Source organism: Leuciscus leuciscus (assembly GCF_965113295.1).
Source record: "Leuciscus leuciscus genome assembly, chromosome: 1".
In the NCBI taxonomy this organism is placed as follows: Eukaryota; Metazoa; Chordata; class Actinopteri; order Cypriniformes; family Leuciscidae; genus Leuciscus; species Leuciscus leuciscus.
Window position 1 is genome coordinate 15,464,978 of NC_138725.1, and position 20,450 is coordinate 15,485,427.

General features: G+C 37.2%; 1 protein-coding gene across 5 annotated transcripts in view; it reads right to left on the reverse strand.

Moving 5' to 3' along the window:
* LOC309501403 (uncharacterized protein) overlaps window positions 1-15,722 on the reverse strand; it is a 52,358-nt gene extending 36,636 nt beyond the window's left edge. The window contains exons 1-4 of one of the 5 annotated variants that reach the window (XM_082173482.1): window positions 15,013-15,722; window positions 2,838-3,164; window positions 2,408-2,755; window positions 2,015-2,101 (exon numbers count right to left, since the gene is read on the reverse strand). In XM_082173482.1, the coding sequence (XP_082029608.1) occupies window positions 2,015-2,101; window positions 2,408-2,755; window positions 2,838-3,164; window positions 15,013-15,073 (823 nt within the window). In that variant the 5' untranslated portion in view covers window positions 15,074-15,722. Of the gene's footprint in view, window positions 1-2,014; window positions 2,102-2,407; window positions 2,756-2,837; window positions 3,165-12,962; window positions 13,368-13,672; window positions 14,021-14,102; window positions 14,427-15,012 lie in introns of those variants that run through there. The other 4 variants (XM_082173483.1, XM_082173484.1, XM_082173486.1 and 1 more) reach the window with 4 other exon arrangements.
* Between the last annotated feature and the right edge of the window lie 4,728 nt (window positions 15,723-20,450).

The window sequence follows — 20,450 nt, forward strand, 5'->3', positions numbered from 1 at the left end:
TATCTGAGCCACAAAACCTGTCATCTCAGCCTTAATAAGCCTGTTAACTAGGGTTGCCAACCGTTCCGTATGATACGGAATCGTTCCGTATTTGACACATTAAAGTCTTGTTCCGTATTGAACTGATACGGAACGCACTTTGTTCCGTATTTTTGAGAATCAATTCAGTGCAAATCCATGACACATAGCTTCTAATATATGTCAGACTATGAACGAAGACATTTGTAGGCTATGATAAGAACAAAAAAAACCGACGGTGCGGTAGATACTAATTTCTCCCCCTGTTTGTCTATGATCAGCGTAGCGTTTTTAACATCTTGGAACATCATCAGAGAATGCCCTTTTAATTGGTCGTTTCAGTCATTGTGAGTCACGTATCGTAGCAACGATGACGACAAGTGACAACAGCGGGAAATGTAAAAATGACTACCTCCGAGCAGCCGTCGAAAAAGAAAAGAGAACAAACATATAGAATTTAATGGGAAAATGACTACCCGTGGCTGTAATGCGTGAGGGACAATGAATACAAGGCCAATTGTCCGGGCACAGGAGGGAGCGATGTCAAGGTTCCTTGTCCGTCAGACGTCTCCAGAGGCTGATATGGTAGGCTATGTAATCATGTGGATTTTTAAAACTCAAATATAGTTGATAAGAAAGTGATTAAAAGATATTAAAAGAGATAGTACAGGTTTAGCCTGACATTGTAAAGAAATCAAAAAAGTACACATGGAAAAAATAGCTGCACAATGTGCTTAGTCTGGAGGTTTATCTATTTCTGTGAGATTTTCCATGTGCATATACATTCAGGTGTTGTATTGCTTGAATGCAGTATTTGAGTGCAATATTTTAGATTTTCCTTATTAGCTGTTTTTTTATGTATTATTGTTTTGCACTGGAAAGAAAGTTAACTATAATGGAAGTATAATTATATAAATATATTTGCACTACACTTCCTTAAAATGTTGTCTAATTAAATTAAAAATATAATTTTTTGCACTGGAAAGAACATTCTAGAAGTCTAATTCTATTGAATAAGTTCGCACAAGGCTACAGAAAACTGTTGTGTTTATTTTTCTTCAAATGCAGTCTAAGCCGATAAGTTTTGAATGTTATATGTTGTATTTGTTTAAGTAAAAAATTAAACGTATTATAAACTAAACAAATCCATGGTTCATTGTTGGCAAAATGATCATGATAGGCTTTATAGCCTAAATTTTCTTCCATGGGGGCATGTCAAGTCAAGTCAAGTCAAGTTTATTTGTATAGCGCTTTTCACAATACAGATTGTATCAAAGCAACTTCACAGTATTAAATTAAAATAATACAACAAAGTTTGTTTCAAGAGGAATTTATTGATTGATAAAATTAAATTAAATATCCCCAAAATATCCCCAACTGAGCAAGCCAAAGGCAACAGTGGCAAGGAACCGGAATACTTTTAGGGCGTAGTACCTTCTGCTACACACTCAAAAGATATTTAAATCAGTTTATTTCATATTGGGGTCATAAGACAGCCAGACTTGATGAATAACTGAAGTTTTATGTTAAACTTGTTGCCGAGCATTACGAGTGTACGGCTTATTTTGTGTTTCTCTCTTTTTTTGTATATTTGTTTTGTTTACTTTTACATGTATGTTTTTTGATAATTTTGTGAGTGGATGAGCAGTATTTTATGTCTGTTTGCTGTTTTTCATGGATCTACAGTGAATGCGCTGCATGGATGAGCTCAACATATCGTCTTCATGTGACGCTTTCTGGGAGAATCGAGTGAAAGAACCGGAGTGTTATATGAACACACTACTCTCACTGTTTATACTAAACATGTCATAGAATATGCATAAGTACGCTAATTGGGACACACCATAAAAGTCCATGAAATTAAACTAAAACAACAACTCAATGTGACAATCATACTGTAGAATATGACAGTCATATTTTGATGAGTTAACACTGAAGATAACTCTAGCATTATGCACTGGAAAGCACTGATGTGAGAAAGACAGTGATGATGTACCTTTAGAAACGTGTGTGTTTATAGTTGAGGGATCCTGAGAGTGTGTGATGTGGACTGGATTCACTGCTGGCGTTGAATCAGCTTGAGCTGTGAAGATGAATGTTAGTTCAGATCATTAATACTGTACAATATGACATTCATATTTTAACTTTGATCATCACATTACATAAAAAGTTTATATTTTTGCTGTCAAGTTTCAATTCCTTTATTATTTCCAGCATCACGTTTTGGACTGTTACTTCACTGCAGTTCATTAGTTTGAAGCAATGCTTTGAGTTACTCTTCTGTGAGAGTCAAAGAAGCTTTTGTTCCCTCAGTTTGTTCTGGTTCAGTGATACTGATAGACCTTAGTGTTACTGACATTATGAGGCTCTTCTAACACTGTTTTCTCACCTGAATACTTGACAGTGTATCTGACTGAGGTCTTGAGTTGATTTCTGTGAGTAAGCTGACATCTCCACTCTCTGTTGTTATCTTCATTCAGGAGTGTTGTAGTCAGAGTGATGATGATACAGCGATATTGATCTGATGATGATAATATCTGATATCTGGAGTCTGTCTTCAGATCAACACCAGTCTGATTCACCCACAACAGCTCAATTCCCTCAGAACTGACCAAATCATTACAGGAGAATCCAGTATATGAATACAACTGACAGTAGAGAGTCACAGAGCGGCCTGGACTGATCTCAGTCTGTGAGGATGAAGATGATGATGATGATGATGATGGAGACACTGAAACTGAACACAAATCACAGACTCTTCAATCATCATCTGAGTTTAAAGGGAGAATTTTAAATTGACCACATAATCATAAACTTACCATGAAGAACATGCAGATAAACACGTGCCTCAGGTTCTTGTTTCTGTCCGTTCACATCTTGTCTGCATACATATAATCCATGATCATCTTCTTCTGTGACGTTCTTGATGTTCAGAGAGCAGTCAGACTCCAGACTCAGTCTCTCATGTCTCTCTGTGTCTTTATTCTTTATCCCTAATTTAACCAGTTCAACTACTACTGAATATCTGAATCTGTTAGAGTAGATCCATGTAGTTTTAGATTTGCAGTCAGAAAGAGCATTATTACAGGACAGACGCACATTTCCACCAGAACTGATGAACACATGATCATACGCTCCACTGGTGCCTGAAACACAGTATATCTCAGTGATCATTATGATATATGTTAATAAATGAAATCATAAAACATACCAGCATTAAAAGCAGAAAACTAAAATACACACTGTAAAAAACTGCCCTGATAAAATACATTAGACAATAAATGAGATCCGTGGCACTAGATGATGATTGTGACCATTAACAAACAGCCATTGTCATCTGATCCTGTTTTCTTTCAGCTTTTTTGCAATATCAAATGTATTTAAAGACAAAGCTACTGCAGCCAAAGAAAAACTAATGTTCTATTTTCAGTTGATTTATTATTTTTGTTGATTTTTTTTACCCAAATGTGAGACGTTCAAACTGACCAATCAGATAATTACAACTTCCCCCACGGTACTAAATGTGTGACAATTCATCGACCCCTTTTTCACGGGCGATTCTAGGATTTTCATTTTAGCGGGGCTCAGCTCCCAATGAGAGTATGTAGCATGCGCGCTCATAATAGAAACGGCGCCGCTGATGTTGGTCTCGGGTCGGGTTCGGTCTGAAAAATTGCAGCCGTTGTCGGGCCAGGGCCGGGTAGGGCTTGAACACCACGGGCCAAGGCCGGGTTAGGGCTGGAGTGTTTGGACCGTGCAGGGCTCTAGACTGAAGCGATCACGAATTAGTGTACAGTTAATCACATATTTTAGGGGGGCTAGGCAGAAGTTTACCCATACAGAAATGTAATATATTCACATTTATGTGGTACACTGTTAAATATATTGAAATATATTTTGAAAATATTTTTTTTAAATGCTTATAACATAAGCTTAAATTGTTCTTCATGTAAATATGTGTACATATGTGAAAATATGTTTTTGCCTTATATCATGTCAAGTTTTTAATCAGTGTGTTTTGCAATATTTGTTTCTACTTTTTGTAACCGGGTGTAATGGAGGAAATACACACCTGAAGCAAACTAATTGGGGTTTTATTCTGACTGCTGTTTTAAATAAGTAGGCCAACAGCGGTCGATGGGAGCACAATTAGACAGATACAAGTCTAATAAAATTTTTTTTTTTTTTTTTTTGAATTTCACTAGTTAAAAAAAATAAAAAATAAAAAAATACTTAGCAATTGTGGAAAACAATTTACAGTAAATTTGGATGCAGTTGAATAAAATGTCACAAAAAGTTTAGACCGTGGATAAATGCCAAATCCACAAAAATACAAGTCATACAGAATGAAATGTGTAAATCACACTGAAATACAGTGGAATGCACCGCAATATGTCAGATTTAAAGGGCACCTATTATGCAAAATTCACTTTCACTTTCACTTGAACATAAATGTGTGCTGGCAGTGTGTGTACACAACCACCCTATAATGATACAAATCCAACCAGTGTTTTTTTTTAAATCCCCAAAAATCATAAGCACTGTCTCAGAACGAGCTGTTCTCAAAATCTATGCAATGTGACGTAGAATTGCACAAGCCCCGCCCACGACTTTTGATTGACACTGAAGTTTGAGCATAGACCCGCCTTGAGTGAGCTAAACAGAAGGTGTTTCTCAATGTCAAGGATACTTCCTTGGCAGGACTGGTCCTTCCAAGTCACTTCCTTCAGAGGCTAGGCGAGGCTCCTCTTTAGCATTCGGAGAACACGTTTTTCAACGGCTCTGGAACAGGCTAGTAAGTGCACGTCATTGCGTCATTACGTCAGTGAAAATGAAAAACAGAGCGTTGCTATGGACGCAGTTCTGTTCACTCAGGCAATATAATCGTTTTTAAATCAATAAACTCCTTTTTAATCATATTGATTCTTTGACTGTCAAGTGTGTTTAAACAGTGCGGATCAATTTGACCCATAACATAATGGATGTAATTTTTTTTTTAAACAAATGTTTGGTAACGTAAATATACTTACATTTGAAAGCATATTGCGCCGTTAACGCTCCGACTCCGTTAACGTCCGACATTTAGAATTTTTTTGAAAAAGATATCAAAGCTGCGCGCATAGGATTGTGGGTGATTTGAGAGCGCGAAGAGCGCGAAGGCTACACATATGCATCCTTTCCTGTATATGAGTATTTTTCGAACGAAGGACTCATGCTGCGTTCTATTATTTATCCGTCTCGGAGTTCCGACTAGAAAGACAGACGTTGCCTAGCAACACGCACCAACACGCCCCCTTCCCTCGGATTTTGCCGCTCGGAAGTTTGGACAAACGTGAGGACACCGAGCAAGAATTCCGATACGGAATCCAAGATGGCTGCGCCCTGTGTGACTTGTTTTCATTGTTTTTGTACCGCTTTGGTTGTTTAAATGACGTTGTTTAAATTTTACTCACTCGTCGTATTACTGCAATACCTTCTTGCGTCCGTATCACTGCCTGTGGGTATGGGAATCGGTCTTGTTGTGAGTGCAATATTGAATGAAGCCTTGTTTCAAACGTGGCTAGCGTTGCTAACAGAAGGTAAACTAGTTACTAGGTGAAGCACATACTTATTTTGGAGCGCCTGGTACTCGGCCAGTGCTACCATAGCAACAGCTTTCCGGGTGGCGTCCATGTTTTTCTCCGACTCGGACGCGCAAAACATACCAGAACGCTTGAAGTGTGGAAGTGACGTCATATCCGAGGTCCGAGTCGGTTCGTTGACAATAATAGAACGCACCATCAGTCCTTGGTTGAAATTCCGAGGATCCTCGACATTGGAACAGTCCTTCGATGACGTAGCATCCTCGAAATTCTGGCTTCCGAGGATCCTTCCTTGACATTGAGAAACGATGTGCGTGGAACTGCATCTCATTAACTTTTAAAGGAGACACACTAAAACGGTGTAATAGGTGCCCTTTAAATCTATTAGCCTACTCCATAACAAACCAAAATATGGTAAAACTATTTGGAATACCTTTACCAATCACCACGAGGTTCACTCGTCACATGTGTGATCCAAATACATCAAGAAAGACGATAGTATAAAGCAGTGAATCAGATCGATGCATGCAAAGCAACATGGAGCTCTTCTGTACAGTGAAAATGCTTCTCTGGCATAGACAGTATAAGAAATGGACAGAGTCATCTCATTGGAACTCAATTGAGGCAAGTGAAGCCCGTTTTCAGTGATTTTTTAGGACTTCCGTTCCTGACGCGCAGACTCAAACTGAGCTTGACGACGTAGATGTGACGTGAGCAACCCGTCTGTCTTCTAGTGGCTGTGGCATGAGAAATCTGAATCATTCCCTTCCGAATCTTGCAGAGACGGAGATCGTGAGTAGGAGGTGTCCATGAGCTAGGAGCAGGAGAAACTTTTGCTAGGTATTCTGATTAATTATTTTGTCATTTTGCCTCCACGTCTCCCCGATTGCCCGCGAGCTTCTCCTCCCGTCAATACGGTAATCTCTCTACTGTGCGACAGAGAGTCGCGTGGTTATGACGCAATCGTTAGCCTACTTTTACAAAAACTGTTTTTACGGGGCCATAACGTAAGCTACAAGGTAATGGAGCATTTTATACATTGTCGTGTTTCTTTAGAAATAAATAATGGACAAATGGAGTCTTTAAACGCCTCAGATGTAAAGTTATTCGCTGTCAAAGTGACGCCAAAATGAATGGGAGTCAATGGGATGCTAACAGCAGGTGAAGTTCTGCTACAAGATGGTGGCACGCGGCCGGCTTCAACTTCCGGTCGACTTCCTTCCCGCTTGTTCTCTGGTCGCGCGTGCGCATCCAAAACCAGTGAATAGTATCGCGAGAAGAGAGAGATTTCTTAAAGGGGCCACAAACATTTTTTAATACAAAATAGAAACAATGTAGATTTATACTACTTGGCCACACTTTGTTTCTACACCATGTTTAGTCTATTGTATTTATATTAAAGGGTAACTAAACCCTAAACCAAATTTTTGTAAGTTAATAATCTGTAAGAATGGGGCTTTATTAGTGCTGTTCATTGATTCAAGTAATTTTGACATTTGTGTTTAAAGTGTTTTAATTTTACAAAATATGGTGTAAAAACGTCTGAGTGCTGCCCTCTTCAGGTTGAACATTGGCTACTGCAGTTGAAATTTCCTTTTGGAAGTTATGGTGGTTGGTGACAGAGGGAACCAGCTAACAACGCCCTTGCCTACAGAGAGATACCAGGGGGGTAATCGAGCTCTCGATTTCCGTACCACCCCCGGCGGCCGCCATTGGCTAACAAGCCTTCACCTGCTATTAGCATCCCATTGACTCCCATTCATTTTGGCGTCACTTTGACAGCGAATAACTTTACATCTGAGGCGTTTAAAGACTCCATTTGTCCATTATTTATTTCTAAAGAAACACGACAATGTATAAAATGCTCCATTACCTTGTATCTTACGTTATGGCCACGTAGAAGCAGTTTTTGTAAAAACAGGCTAACGATTGCGTCATAACCACGCGACTCTCTGGAAATTACCGTAGAGACAGGAAGAGAAGCTCGCAGTCAATCGGGGGGACGTGGAGGCATAAAGTCCGATAAAGTCAAGGGAGAAGCCCATAGAGAATAGTAAAGTTACTCCTGCTCCTAGCTCATGGACAGCTCCTACTCACGCTCTCCGTCTCTGCAAGTTTCGGAAGGGAATGATTCAGATTTCTCTTGGCACAGCTACTAGAAGACTTACAACTGTCAGACAGGCTGCTCACGTCACATCCACGTTGTCAAGCTCAGTTTGAGTCTGCGCAGTTCGCTCGGCAATCAGGAAATGAGTGCTTCTAATTTTCTTCACTTTTCTCCGTTGAAACCTATGGGGTCGCTGTGTCCAGTTTATATACTGTCTATGAGAGATACGTCTCAGATGCACGCCCCCTCTCCACTGGGCTCTGCCTACTTTTCCATAATTTTTCAAATATTGTCAGTGGGTGGAGTCAGGCTCTGACCAGGGGTTTAGTTACCCTTTAAGCCTACTATCCACTTAAAAAAAAAAAGTATCAGGACATTTTATCTTTTTTTTTTCTTATAATTCACTTCATCAGTATTTTTTATGTTTTAATTCTAGATGTATATTCATGTAAATTCGACATAACTTTGACATGTTTTAATGGGAGCGCTCACTGAACATTCGAGTAGCATTTAAACAGGAGCGGAGGGAGTTACCATGGAAACGGGGCGGAAACTCAACTGACAAGCTCCAAAAACTCTGTCTCACTGTTGTTTTCACGGCTTTCAGGCAAGTTTATTCCCTAAAGTTACACAAATAATACACACAACTTTTCCTGACACTTTCTTACATGTAATTAATACGCTTCTGTTGATTATTTCGTTTACAGAAATGGTTTAGTGTCTTTGAAAAAGTCTGTTAGCATCTTAGCCGTTAGGCTAGCTATAACCCACATAGCAACATTGTTTCGGCCCAGATCCGGCCCACATCTGGCACATGTGGAAAGATGATCTGGCTCACATGCAGTGTGGAATGACGGCCCTTGGGCGGACCGCTCCTGTTTGCCAGATCTGGGCCACAAACAGGCCATAGCAATGCCACATGTCAGCCAAGAGAAAAGAAATAAACCACAACTGGACCTTATCTGAGCCACAAAACCTGTCATCTCAGCCTTAATAAGCCTGTTAACTAGGGTTGCCAACCGTTCCGTATGATACGGAATCGTTCCGTATTTGACACATTAAAGTCTTGTTCCGTATTGAACTGATACGGAACGCACTTTGTTCCGTATTTTTGAGAATCAATTCAGTGCAAATCCATGACACATAGCTTCTAATATATGTCAGACTATGAACGAAGACATTTGTAGGCTATGATAAGAACAAAAAAAAACAGACAGTGCGGTAGATACTAATTTCTCCCCCTGTTTGTCTATGATCAGCGTAGCGTTTTTAACATCTTGGAACATCATCAGAGAATGCCCTTTTAATTGGTCGTTTCAGTCATTGTGAGTCACGTATCATAGCAACGATGACGACAAGTGACAACAGCGGGAAATGTAAAAATGACTACCTCCGAGCGCCTCCGAGCAGCCGGCGAAAAAGAAAAGAGCACAAACATATAGAATTTAATGGGAAAATGACTACCCGTGGCTGTAATGCGTGAGGGACAATGAATACAAGGCCAATTGTCCGGGCACAGGAGGGAGCGATGTCAAGGTTCCTTGTCCGTCAGACGTCTCCAGAGGCTGATATGGTAGGCTATGTAATCATGTGGATTTTTAAAACTCAAATATAGTTGATAAGAAAGTGATTAAAAGATATTAAAAGAGATAGTACAGGTTTAGCCTGACATTGTAAAGAAATCAAAAAAGTACAAATGGAAAAAATAGCTGCACAATGTGCTTAGTCTGGAGGTTTATTTATTTCTGTGAGATTTTCCATGTGTGCATACATTCAGGTGTTGTATTGCTTGAATGCAGTATTTGAGTGCAATATTTTAGATTTTCCTTATTAGCTGTTTTTTATGTATTATTGTTTTGCACTGGAAAGAAAGTTAACTATAATGGAAGTATAATTATATAAATATATTTGCACTACACTTCCTTAAAATGTTGTCTAATTAAATTAAAAATATAATTTGTTGCACTGGAAAGAACATTCTAGAAGTCTAATTCTATTGAATAAGTTCGCACAAGGCTACAGAAAACTGTTGTGTTTATTTTTCTTCAAATGCAGTCTAAGCCGATAAGTTTTGAATGTTATATGTTGTATTTGTTTAAAGGTAGGGTAGGTAAAAAATGTATAAAAAAAACTTTCTTCCAAATTTGTTTAAACTTTATATATATATCAATGCATAATTAAAATCTAAGTACTCTGAAAAAGAAAGTATAAAAATCGAGTGTCTGTAGACCTCTCACGACTGTTTTAAAGACAGCTCATTATTTTCATTCACTCCACCCCCTCCCTTCTGGGCTCCTTCCAAAGCCACGCCCCCAAAACACATGAACGCGCGACTCCGACAGCTGAGCTGAAGACGCATTATTTACCTGAGACGAGCGGAGAGGAAGGAGCGCAGTGCATGCAGTGACATCATGTCAGAATCACATGTAATAAAAAAATTGAACTTTATCATTATGAATATAAACAAATAAGATGTATTTTAGTACTCACTAAACTTCCAGGTGAACATGGTAAAAGAGTTAGACAGAGGGTAAATATAGTTCTAAGAAAAGATCCTAGATGCGGAGTAAACTTAGGCCTATCTGTTAAACATGTATTTAGTTATCTAAAGCAAAATTATGCACAATTCAACACTATAGCTATCATCTTGAGCTAGACCAATAGACATGGGCGTCAGTTTGGTTTGAAATGTGCTGGGGACAGAGACGCATTCGGAAGTGCATTTTCAGAAGTGATGGGTACAATGATGCATTCTTTTTTTTTTTTTCTCTCTTTCGCGCAGGTTATGTTTTGAAAGATGATGTCCTGTAGCTCAGGCACTTTTCAACAGGCCCACCCAAAACTTTCACAAAAAAAAAACAAACAAAAAAAACAACTTTTAGGCCTACTATAGCCTATTCGAATTTTGTCAATAATTATAAAAAAAAAAATCGCCAATAAGCTCATAATTTGTGCTAAAATAGTGTTTAGTTTTATAAAACCATTTTAAAAAGCTGGTTATATTTTGATGTTTCTGCGCAAGTTCAGCAGACAGTGAGGTTCGGGTTTGTTCCGATCAGAGCTCGTGAGTGGAGAGCGCATTTCTGAATATTCCGCTCCGCTCGTTCATTCCGCAGGGTCGCTCGCTCACCAGATGTCCTGTTGCCTGGTTCGAAATCGATAATATGTGGAATAAGGGCTGCTTCCGACTAAAAGTTCGACTAGTAGGCTAGTTGTTCATTTAAGTCATTCGTGGACAAACCCCCCCCTTTATATTAATTGAATTACTTATAGCCTACTACAGGATAATGAGCGTTTACGTAATATAGCCGCACTCAAGCGCACGACCGCATGCATAAAGCTTGCCACAAAAAAACGGTAAAAGTAATGATTATGAATGCGTCTAAATGTGTCTAAATACGCTGTGAATGTGAATGTGCATTATACGAACTCCAGTTCACTCGCCGGCGCCTTCATGTCGTGATTCTGCTATCGGCCTATTTACTTCTTTATTAAATCCATCCAGGCAATTGGTTCATGAAACATTGATTAAAATTAAGATATAATTAATACAAAACGAAATTCAATTTAAAGAAAGGCATCTGTTCTGTTTGAGGTCTCTGTGAAAGTTTTAAAGCAGTCTTAGTGCCGCTTTCAAGAGCGCTCACGTCCGTACCCGAGAACTGACACGTTGTTTTTTCCCTCATAAATGCGAACACGAAAAATAAAATAAAATTAATATTATAATGTTTTTTTTTGTTGGGTCAGACAATGATTACTAAATTTCTCTCTCATATTGCTCCTCATAACCAGTGAAAACGGTAAAAAAAAAAAAAAAAAAAAAATTCGAACCAAAAGTCAAATTAATATGGACGGAAGTTAAAAGTGGTGGGTACAAAATGACTCATGACGAAATCTGGTGGGTACGCGTCCCCCCCGAAATCGACGCCTATGCCAATAGATTATACTACGATAGATTATAGATTATCTCTACTACAGCTCGCTAAGTAATGTTATGTTAGCTAGCCTATATTACGCAGCTACGTGTGCAAATGACACATGCTTCATGAAAAAATAAACAAAAAAAATATGTATGATCAAAATACAAAAAGAAAGATTTACCTGTCCAGCAGAAATAAAGCCATCGAGGAGTCACTTTTCAGCCCCTTGAGGTCCCTCAGTTCTCGCCATCGCTGGAAAGCCACGCCGATATTAACTCGCGTTTTATTTCTTTGTTTATCCAAAGACTTTTTGTTCAATGCCTTTTCTTGTACTGTTACTGTCTTCCTTTTTTTGCCTGGTTTGCCTTCACTAACTGCATAGGCCGGTACTGAATTTTGCTTGCTCTTTCTCTGCCATTGTTTTGGTATTCCTAGGTGCCTCTTGAATTCCTCAAATCAAACGGGTACGCGCAAGTGGGCAGGTTCTGTGTGGCAAATGGGTGGTTGCCATGGTTGCGAGAGAGTGACAGCCGCCTAAGCCAATCCTATGTTTCGTCCCGAATGGAAATAATGAGCTGTGTTTAATACAGATTAAACGGTCTAGAGTCAATCAATTTTTATACTCTTTTTATCAGAGTTCTTACATTTTAATTATGCATTGATATATATATAAAGTTTAAACAAATTTGGAAGAAAGTTTTTAATAATTTTTTTACCTACACTGCCTTTAAGTAAAAAATAAAACGTATTATAAACTAAACAAATCCATGGTTCATTGTTGGCAAAATGATCATGATAGGCTTTATAGCCTAAATTTTCTTCCATGGGGGCATGTCAAGTCAAGTCAAGTCAAGTTTATTTGTATAGCGCTTTTCACAATACAGATTGTATCAAAGCAGCTTCACAGTATTAAATTAAAATAATACAACAAAGTTTGTTTCAAGAGGAATTTCTTGATTGATAAAATTAAATTAAATATCCCCAAAATATCCCCAACTGAGCAAGCCAAAGGCAACAGTGGCAAGGAACCGGAATACTTTTAGGGCGTAGTATAAGTAGGTGAATTGAGTAAAAAAATAAGTGAAGTCGGCCTTCTGCTACACACTCAAAAGATATTTAAATCAGTTTATTTCATATTGGGGTCATAAGACACCCAGACTTGATGAATAACTGAAGTTTTATGTTAAACTTGTTGCCGAGCATTACGAGTGTACGGCTTATTTTGTGTTTCTCTCTTTTTTTGTATATTTGTTTTGTTTACTTTTATATGTATGTTTTTTGATAATTTTGTGAGTGGATGAGCAGTATTTTATGTCTGTTTGCTGTTTTTCATGGATCTACAGTGAATGCGCTGCATGGATGAGCTCAACATATCGTCTTCATGTGACGCTTTCTGGGAGAATCGAGTGAAAGAACCGGAGTGTTATATGAACACACTACTCTCACTGTTTATACTAAACATGTCCTAGAATATGCATAAGTACGCTAATTGGGACACACCATAAAAGTCCATGAAATTAAACTAAAACAACAACTCAATGTGACAATCATACTGTAGAATATGACAGTCATATTTTGATGAGTTAACACTGAAGATAACTCTAGCATTATGCACTGGAAAGCACTGATGTGAGAAAGACAGTGATGATGTACCTTTAGAAACGTGTGTGTTTATAGTTGAGGGATCCTGAGAGTGTGTGATGTGGACTGGATTCACTGCTGGCGTTGAATCAGCTTGAGCTGTGAAGATGAATGTTAGTTCAGATCATTAATACTGTACAATATGACATTCATATTTTAACTTTGATCATCACATTACATAAAAAGTTGATTTTTTGCTGTAAAGTTTCAATTCCTTTATTATTTCCAGCATCACGTTTTGGACTGTTACTTCACTGCAGTTCATTAGTTTGAAGCAATGCTTTGAGTTACTCTTCTGTGAGAGTCAAAGAAGCTTTTGTTCCCTCAGTTTGTTCTGGTTCAGTGATACTGATAGACCTTAGTGTTACTGACATTATGAGGCTCTTCTAACACTGTTTTCTCACCTGAATACTTGACAGTGTATCTGACTGAGGTCTTGAGTTGATTTCTGTGAGTAAGCTGACATCTCCACTCTCTGTTGTTATCTTCATTCAGGAGTGTTGTAGTCAGAGTGATGATGATACAGTGTCCTGGAGCTGATGATGATAATATCTGATATCTGGAGTCTGTCTTCAGATCAACACCAGTCTGATTCACCCACAACAGCTCAATTCCCTCAGAACTGACCAGATAATTACAGGAGAATCCAGTATATGAATACAACTGACAGGAGAGAGTCACAGAGCGGCCTGGACTGATCTCAGTCTGTGAGGATGAAGATGATGATGAAGATGATGATGGAGACACTGAAACTGAACACAAATCATAGACTCTTCAATCATCATCTGAGTTTAAAGGGAGAATTTTAAATTGACCACATAATCATAAACTTACCATGAAGAACATGCAGATAAACACGTGCATCAGGTTCTTGTTTCTGTCCGTTCACATATTGTTGGCATACATATAATCCATGATCTTCTTCTTCTGTGACGTTCTTGATGTTCAGAGAGCAGTCAGACTCCAGACTCAGTCTCTCATGTCTCTCTGTGTCTTTATTCTTTATCCCTAATTTAACCAGTTCAACTATTACTGTATATCTGAATCTGTTAGAGTAGATCCATGTAGTTGATTTGCAGTCAGAAAGAGCATTATTACAGGACAGACGCACATTTCCACCAGAACTGATGAACACATGATCATACGCTCCACTGGTGCCTGAAACACAGTATATCTCAGTGATCATTATGATATATGTTAATAAATGAAAACATAAAACATACCAGCATTAAAAGCAGAAAACTAAAATACACATTGTAAAAAAACTGCCCTGATAAAATACATTAGACAATAAATGAGATCTGTGGCACTAGATGATGATTGTGACCATTAACAAACAGCCATTGTCATCTGATCCTGTTTTCTTTCAGCTTTTTTGCAATATCAAATGTATTTAAAGACAAAGCTACCGCAGCCAAAGAAAAACTAATGTTCTATTTTCAGTTGATTTATTATTATTTTTATTTATTTTTTTACCCAAATGTGAGACGTTCAAACTGACCAATCAGATAATTATAACTTCCCCCACGGTACTAAATGTGTGACAATTCATCGACCCCTAAATACACACATCTTGGCCTACAGTGATCACTATCAGCCCCTCTGTGCCTTTAGGAACTACAAATGGTCATTGTGGTAGAAAGAGGGGGTGGAAAACAGTAAAGCAAACGTCTTTGTTCATTTCAAATATCTTGGATTATTTTTAATCCTACAATGTCTTTAGAGAAAATACAGATTTCTTTACCTGTGAGAAGTGAAGAGAGAATGATCAGTCCCAGCAGACACAGATCACACTTATCAGCCATTTTGTGTTTCTGTCAGTCTTTCTCTTCATTATATATAGTTACAACTCTTCCTTTAAACACTATCAGCTCCTCCTCTGGTTATTCACTTCTTCTGTTCTCATCAAATGAGTGTTTAAATTCTGCTAGAGTTGCTGTTTAGTGACACGATGTCACAGTGAAGTGTTGCTTTAAGTGTGTGTGAAACGTGAGAAGTGCATATACTGTGAACCACACTGTCTCAACACACATCTGCTCTGAACAGTTTATCGGCTACTTTTGCACACGAGAGAATTACTGTTAGTCTCACTTCTTTCTTTTAGCAGTTTCCCACATGACATTAAAATCCAGAAATAAAATAATTACATTATTAGTAATAAAAATTAGTTTGCTACTGAAAAGGTTTCTGTTAAGATAGCAGTAGCGGATGGAGGTCCAAAGTGACAGAGGTTCAAGGTTCAAGAATGCGTTTTTATTTTACACATCACAGCATAAATACACACATAAATAATAAAACAAATAACTCATAAAACATTTATTTTGTACAGCTATGATGGATGGAACCTCCGGTGACGTCACACACACACGGACGCGCTACCAAGATGGCGCGAACACCATGTATAAATAGACCGGATTTTTAACTGAACAGGTTTGGCAAATGACTCGTCAAATGTGGTAATTATATTTGTATCATTCTTAACACTGTACTTAATAAACCATATAAACCAAATAATAATGGTGGGGTGATTTATTTCTCCTAAATTGAACAATTTCTCTCAGGTGAATCTCAGCTTTTAGACAGAGAGGAATGTCTGGATGTGCATGAATGATTACAGTACTATGTATGTTGTATGTTCAGTTCCAATATGTACTGCAATATTGTTTCCAGTTGTGCACAGCTCTACCCAAAGGGAGTTTATGTTTGTTGTAAATAAGGGTGTATTTTTTCTTTCGCACAATGCTGTGAACAAATTAGAATTGCAAAGAGCATATGCAAGTAGTTGATACTCTGGTACACCTGTCAAAAAATGATTGATTGACAGGTGCCACGCCCCTTCCGGTGACATGTCCCGCCCCTTCCGGTGACATGTCCCGCCCCTTCCGGTGTACCGCCCCTTCCGGTGACAGGTGTCCCGCCCCTTTTGGCATAGGATCAAAGGGCTCAAAGGGCTTTTGACAGCTAGTTTTGACTTTTGATTGACAGGTTGACAGTTAGTTTTGACTTTTGATTGACAGGTTGACAGTTAGTTTTGACTTTTGATTGACAGGTTGACAGTTAGTATGACTTTTGATCATGTTATTGACAGCTAGTTTCGGGTTTTGATGCCTTTTGAAGGCTTTTGAAGCCTTTTGATATTGACAGAACGTGTTATAACAATACGTCATGGTATCTGACAGCTAGTTTGATGCCTTTTGAACATGACAGTTAGTGTTTTTTGAAGCCTTTTGATCGTTTGAAGACACTGTGATTAATACGTCATGGCTATATGACAGCTAGTTTTAATTGTTTGAAACCTTTTGAACATGACAGTTAGTGTGTGTTTTTGAAGTTGGTATCACACACACACACGATCCTCCCTACATATTCCTGAGGGTATCCGGGCTGTACTGTGAAACTGATAAGAAAAAACTGTGGAAGTTTATCTCACACAAATGTTGAAAAACCATTCAGTTCTTTTAAAAGAATATAAAATAAAGATCTTGACCAAACACCAAAAGTTTAAATAAAATGGAGTCACAAAAACAATTGCAATCAGTTAAATGTTTATAGAGTTAAAAAACAAACAAAAAACAAACAAAAAAACATACAGGTTATGAAACAATCAGTTAAATGTTTAGAGAGTTGAAGAAAAAACATATAGCTTACAGTATTGCACCAATGCAATAAATGAAACGGGTTCACGAAAAAAATAAAATAAAAAATCATCTCACATGTTTAGATAACTAAAGCGCCTCTCCAGCACAGCCTCGGCCTGAGTGGTGGCGCGCGCCCTCCGCATTCTGACATCCCCCTCCTTCTGCTCCTCCACATTCCAGAGCACAGTGATAGTGAGAAACAGAGATTTTATAAAATAATGTCTATTTCACACAAATAATATAATATACAATAATATAAAATATCATCTTACATAAAACATTCTGTTCTTTAAAAGAATATAAATGATTATAAATAATATAAAATAAAGATCTTACTAAAACCTCACACAAAAAGTTGAAATAAATGTAGAACTATCCAGTTTAAATAAAATGGAAATTGCAATGAGTTAAATGTTTATAGAGTTGAAGAAAAAAACAAAAAACAAACAAAACAAAAACAACATAGGCCTACATGTTATGAAACAATCAGTTAAATGTTTAGAGAGTTGAAGAAAAAACATACAGCTTATGAAACAACGCAATAAATGAAACGGGTTCACAAAATAAAAAATTATCTTTATTAGAAATCAGGGCCCTCTGGCCTCTTTACACCAGCGTTTGACCTGCGGAGCTTTCAAAAAGCACCAGCCAAAGGGTGTGTGTGTGTGTGTGTGTGTCTGTCTGTGTGTGTGTGTGTGTGTGTGTGTGTGTGTGTGTGTGTGTGTGTTGTGTGTGTGTGTGTGTGTGTGTGTGTGTGTGTCTGTGTCTGTGTGTGTGTGTGTGTGTGTGTGTGTGTGTGTCTGTGTGTGTGTGTGTGTGTGTGTCTGTGTCTGTGTCTGTGTCTGTGTGTGTGTGTGTGTGTGTGTGTGTGTGTGTGTGTGTGTGTGTGTGTGTGTGTCTGTGTGTGTGTGTGTGTGTGTGTGTGTGTGTGTGTGTGTGTGTGTGTGTGTGTGTGTGTCTGTGTGTGTGTGTGTGTGTGTGTGTGTGTGTGTGTGTGTGTGTGTGTGTGTGTGTGTGTGTGTGTCTGTGTCTGTGTCTGTGTCTGTGTCTGTGTGTGTGTGTGTGTGTGTTGTGTGTGTGTGTGTCAGAGAGTCACACAAATTCAGTGATCAGGATATCAGGTGCTGAGTTTATAAGTATAATCTTAAAAGTTTAAATGATATCTTTTAAAAATAAAAGATTGTTTAAATGAAATCTTTAAAGTTTGAATAAATACACATCTTCTATTTATCTTTTAGAAGATTACTGTAATGATTTTGTTTAACGGTTATTAAACAATGTCTGTTCAAAAACTGTACTTAGTCGTCTTAAATCTCATTTATATGAAAAGATTCAATCAGCATTTTTTTGTCCATGCGGGGTTTACATTTTTATGGTGGGGGGTCTTCCATAGCCATAATGATTTTTTGTACCGTAACTGCATATTCGATCATGTACACCTAAACACGACCATCACAGAAAACTACATTTGTACATTTTCAAAAATGAAATAAATAAATAATTTAAGATCATTTCTAAGCTGTATTGCACACGCGCACACACACGGTTCTAAAAAATTAACTAATCTCTATGTGCATCATGTCACAGCGTATGTAATGTTAGTCTACTAACGCCTTTCCAGAGCCAAAGTTTTGTTCACACTAAATTCATTTAAAAGCATAATCTTAAAAGTTTAAATGATATCTTTTAAAAATAAAAGATTGTTTAAATAAAATCTTTAAAGTTTGAATACATTCATATCTTCTATTTATCTTTTAGAAGATTACTGTAATGATTTTGTTTAAATTGAGGTATAATTGTTATTAAACAATGTCTGTTCAAAAACTTTAGATGGTTGAAAAACTGTACTTAGTCGTCTTATATCTCATTTATATGAAAAGATTCAATCAGCATTTTTTGTCCATGCGGAGTTTCAATTTTGATGGCTTTCCATAGCCATGATGATTTTTGTACCGTAACTGCATATTCGATCATGTACACCTAAACACGACCATCACAGAAAACTATAAAATAAATAATTTAATATCATTTCTAAGCTGTATTGCACGCGCGCACACACACGGTTCTAAAAAAATGAACTAATCTCTATGTGCATCATGTCACAGCGTATGTAATGTTAGTCTGCTAACGCCTTTCCAGAGCCAAAGTTTTGTTCGTACTAAATTTATTTCAAAGCATAATCATAAAAGTTTAAATATGATCTTTTAAAAGTAAAAGACTGTTTTAGTTTGAAGTTTAAAGTTCTTAACTTTCTTTCTTAAAAAAATCTTTAAAGTTTTGAATACATTCATATCTTCTATTTACCTTTTAGAAGATTTCTGTAATGATTTTGTTTAACGGTGACCCTAAAGTATAATTGTTATAATGTGAGACAATGTCTGTTCAAAAACTTTCGATGGTTGAAAAACTGCACTTAGTCGTCTTATATCTCATTTATATGAAAAGATTCAATCATAATTTTTTGTCCATGCGGAGTTTCAATTTTTATGGCTTTCCATAGCCATAATGATTTTTGTACTGTAACTGCATATTCTATCCCTTACACCTAAACACGACCATCACAGAAAACTACATTTGTACATTTTCAAAAATTAAATTAATAATTTAATAAAATTAAGCTAAATAAATATATAAATAAAAACACCTTACATTTCCAGAGAGGTGAAGTAGTTCGTTATGCAACAATCCAAAAAGCAAATAGTTTAGGTTGTCAAACAAAACAGCCCCAGATCCTTCAGAGATAAACTACAGTGTGAAATAAATCATTTAAAAGCATAACCTTAAAAGTTTCAATAAGACATTTTAAAACTAAAAGACTGTTTAAATCAAATCTTTAAAGTTTTATTAAAATCATATCTTCTTAGAAGACTTATGTATGATGTAAATGATTTTTGCTTAAATTTAACCTAAGGTATAATTGTTACTAAACAGCATCTGTTCAAAAACTTTAGATGGTTGAAAAACTGTGCTTAGGCGTCTTAGATCTTATTTATACAAAAATATTTCAAACAGTATTTTTGTCCATACAACATGTTGTCAAAGTTTGTCACAATGTTTTTTTGTTGTTGTTGTTGTTGTTGTTGTTTTGTTTTAAGAAATCCGAGGACTCTACATTGCTCTTATTTAGATTAAGTTGTATCTTTTAGAAAATCACCACACATTTTTCAGAGATGCTGGTGGTCCGTGGCGCCACTGGCGTGGCATAGGTAAAGTTTGTCTTGAGCGAATATTTAATTTTACCCGTCTTAATTCAAATCATGACCTTACTTGTAGCTATGATCTTTTACACGTATAAGATCTTTTTACTTGTATCTCCCGAACTATCCTTAATCAGTGTGGAAACACACAGGGTGAAACCCTTTACTGAGAATATACTATCGGTTATCTACTCAAAATATATGTAGAAGTTTAAAATGTTAGCATTTGTTGCGCGTACATTTACACGAAGGACATGTATTTAAGAATAATCTTTATTTAAACTCTTATTTTGTTATTCACATTCATTTGTTTCAGTATAATGATGGATTATAAGAACCACACAAAA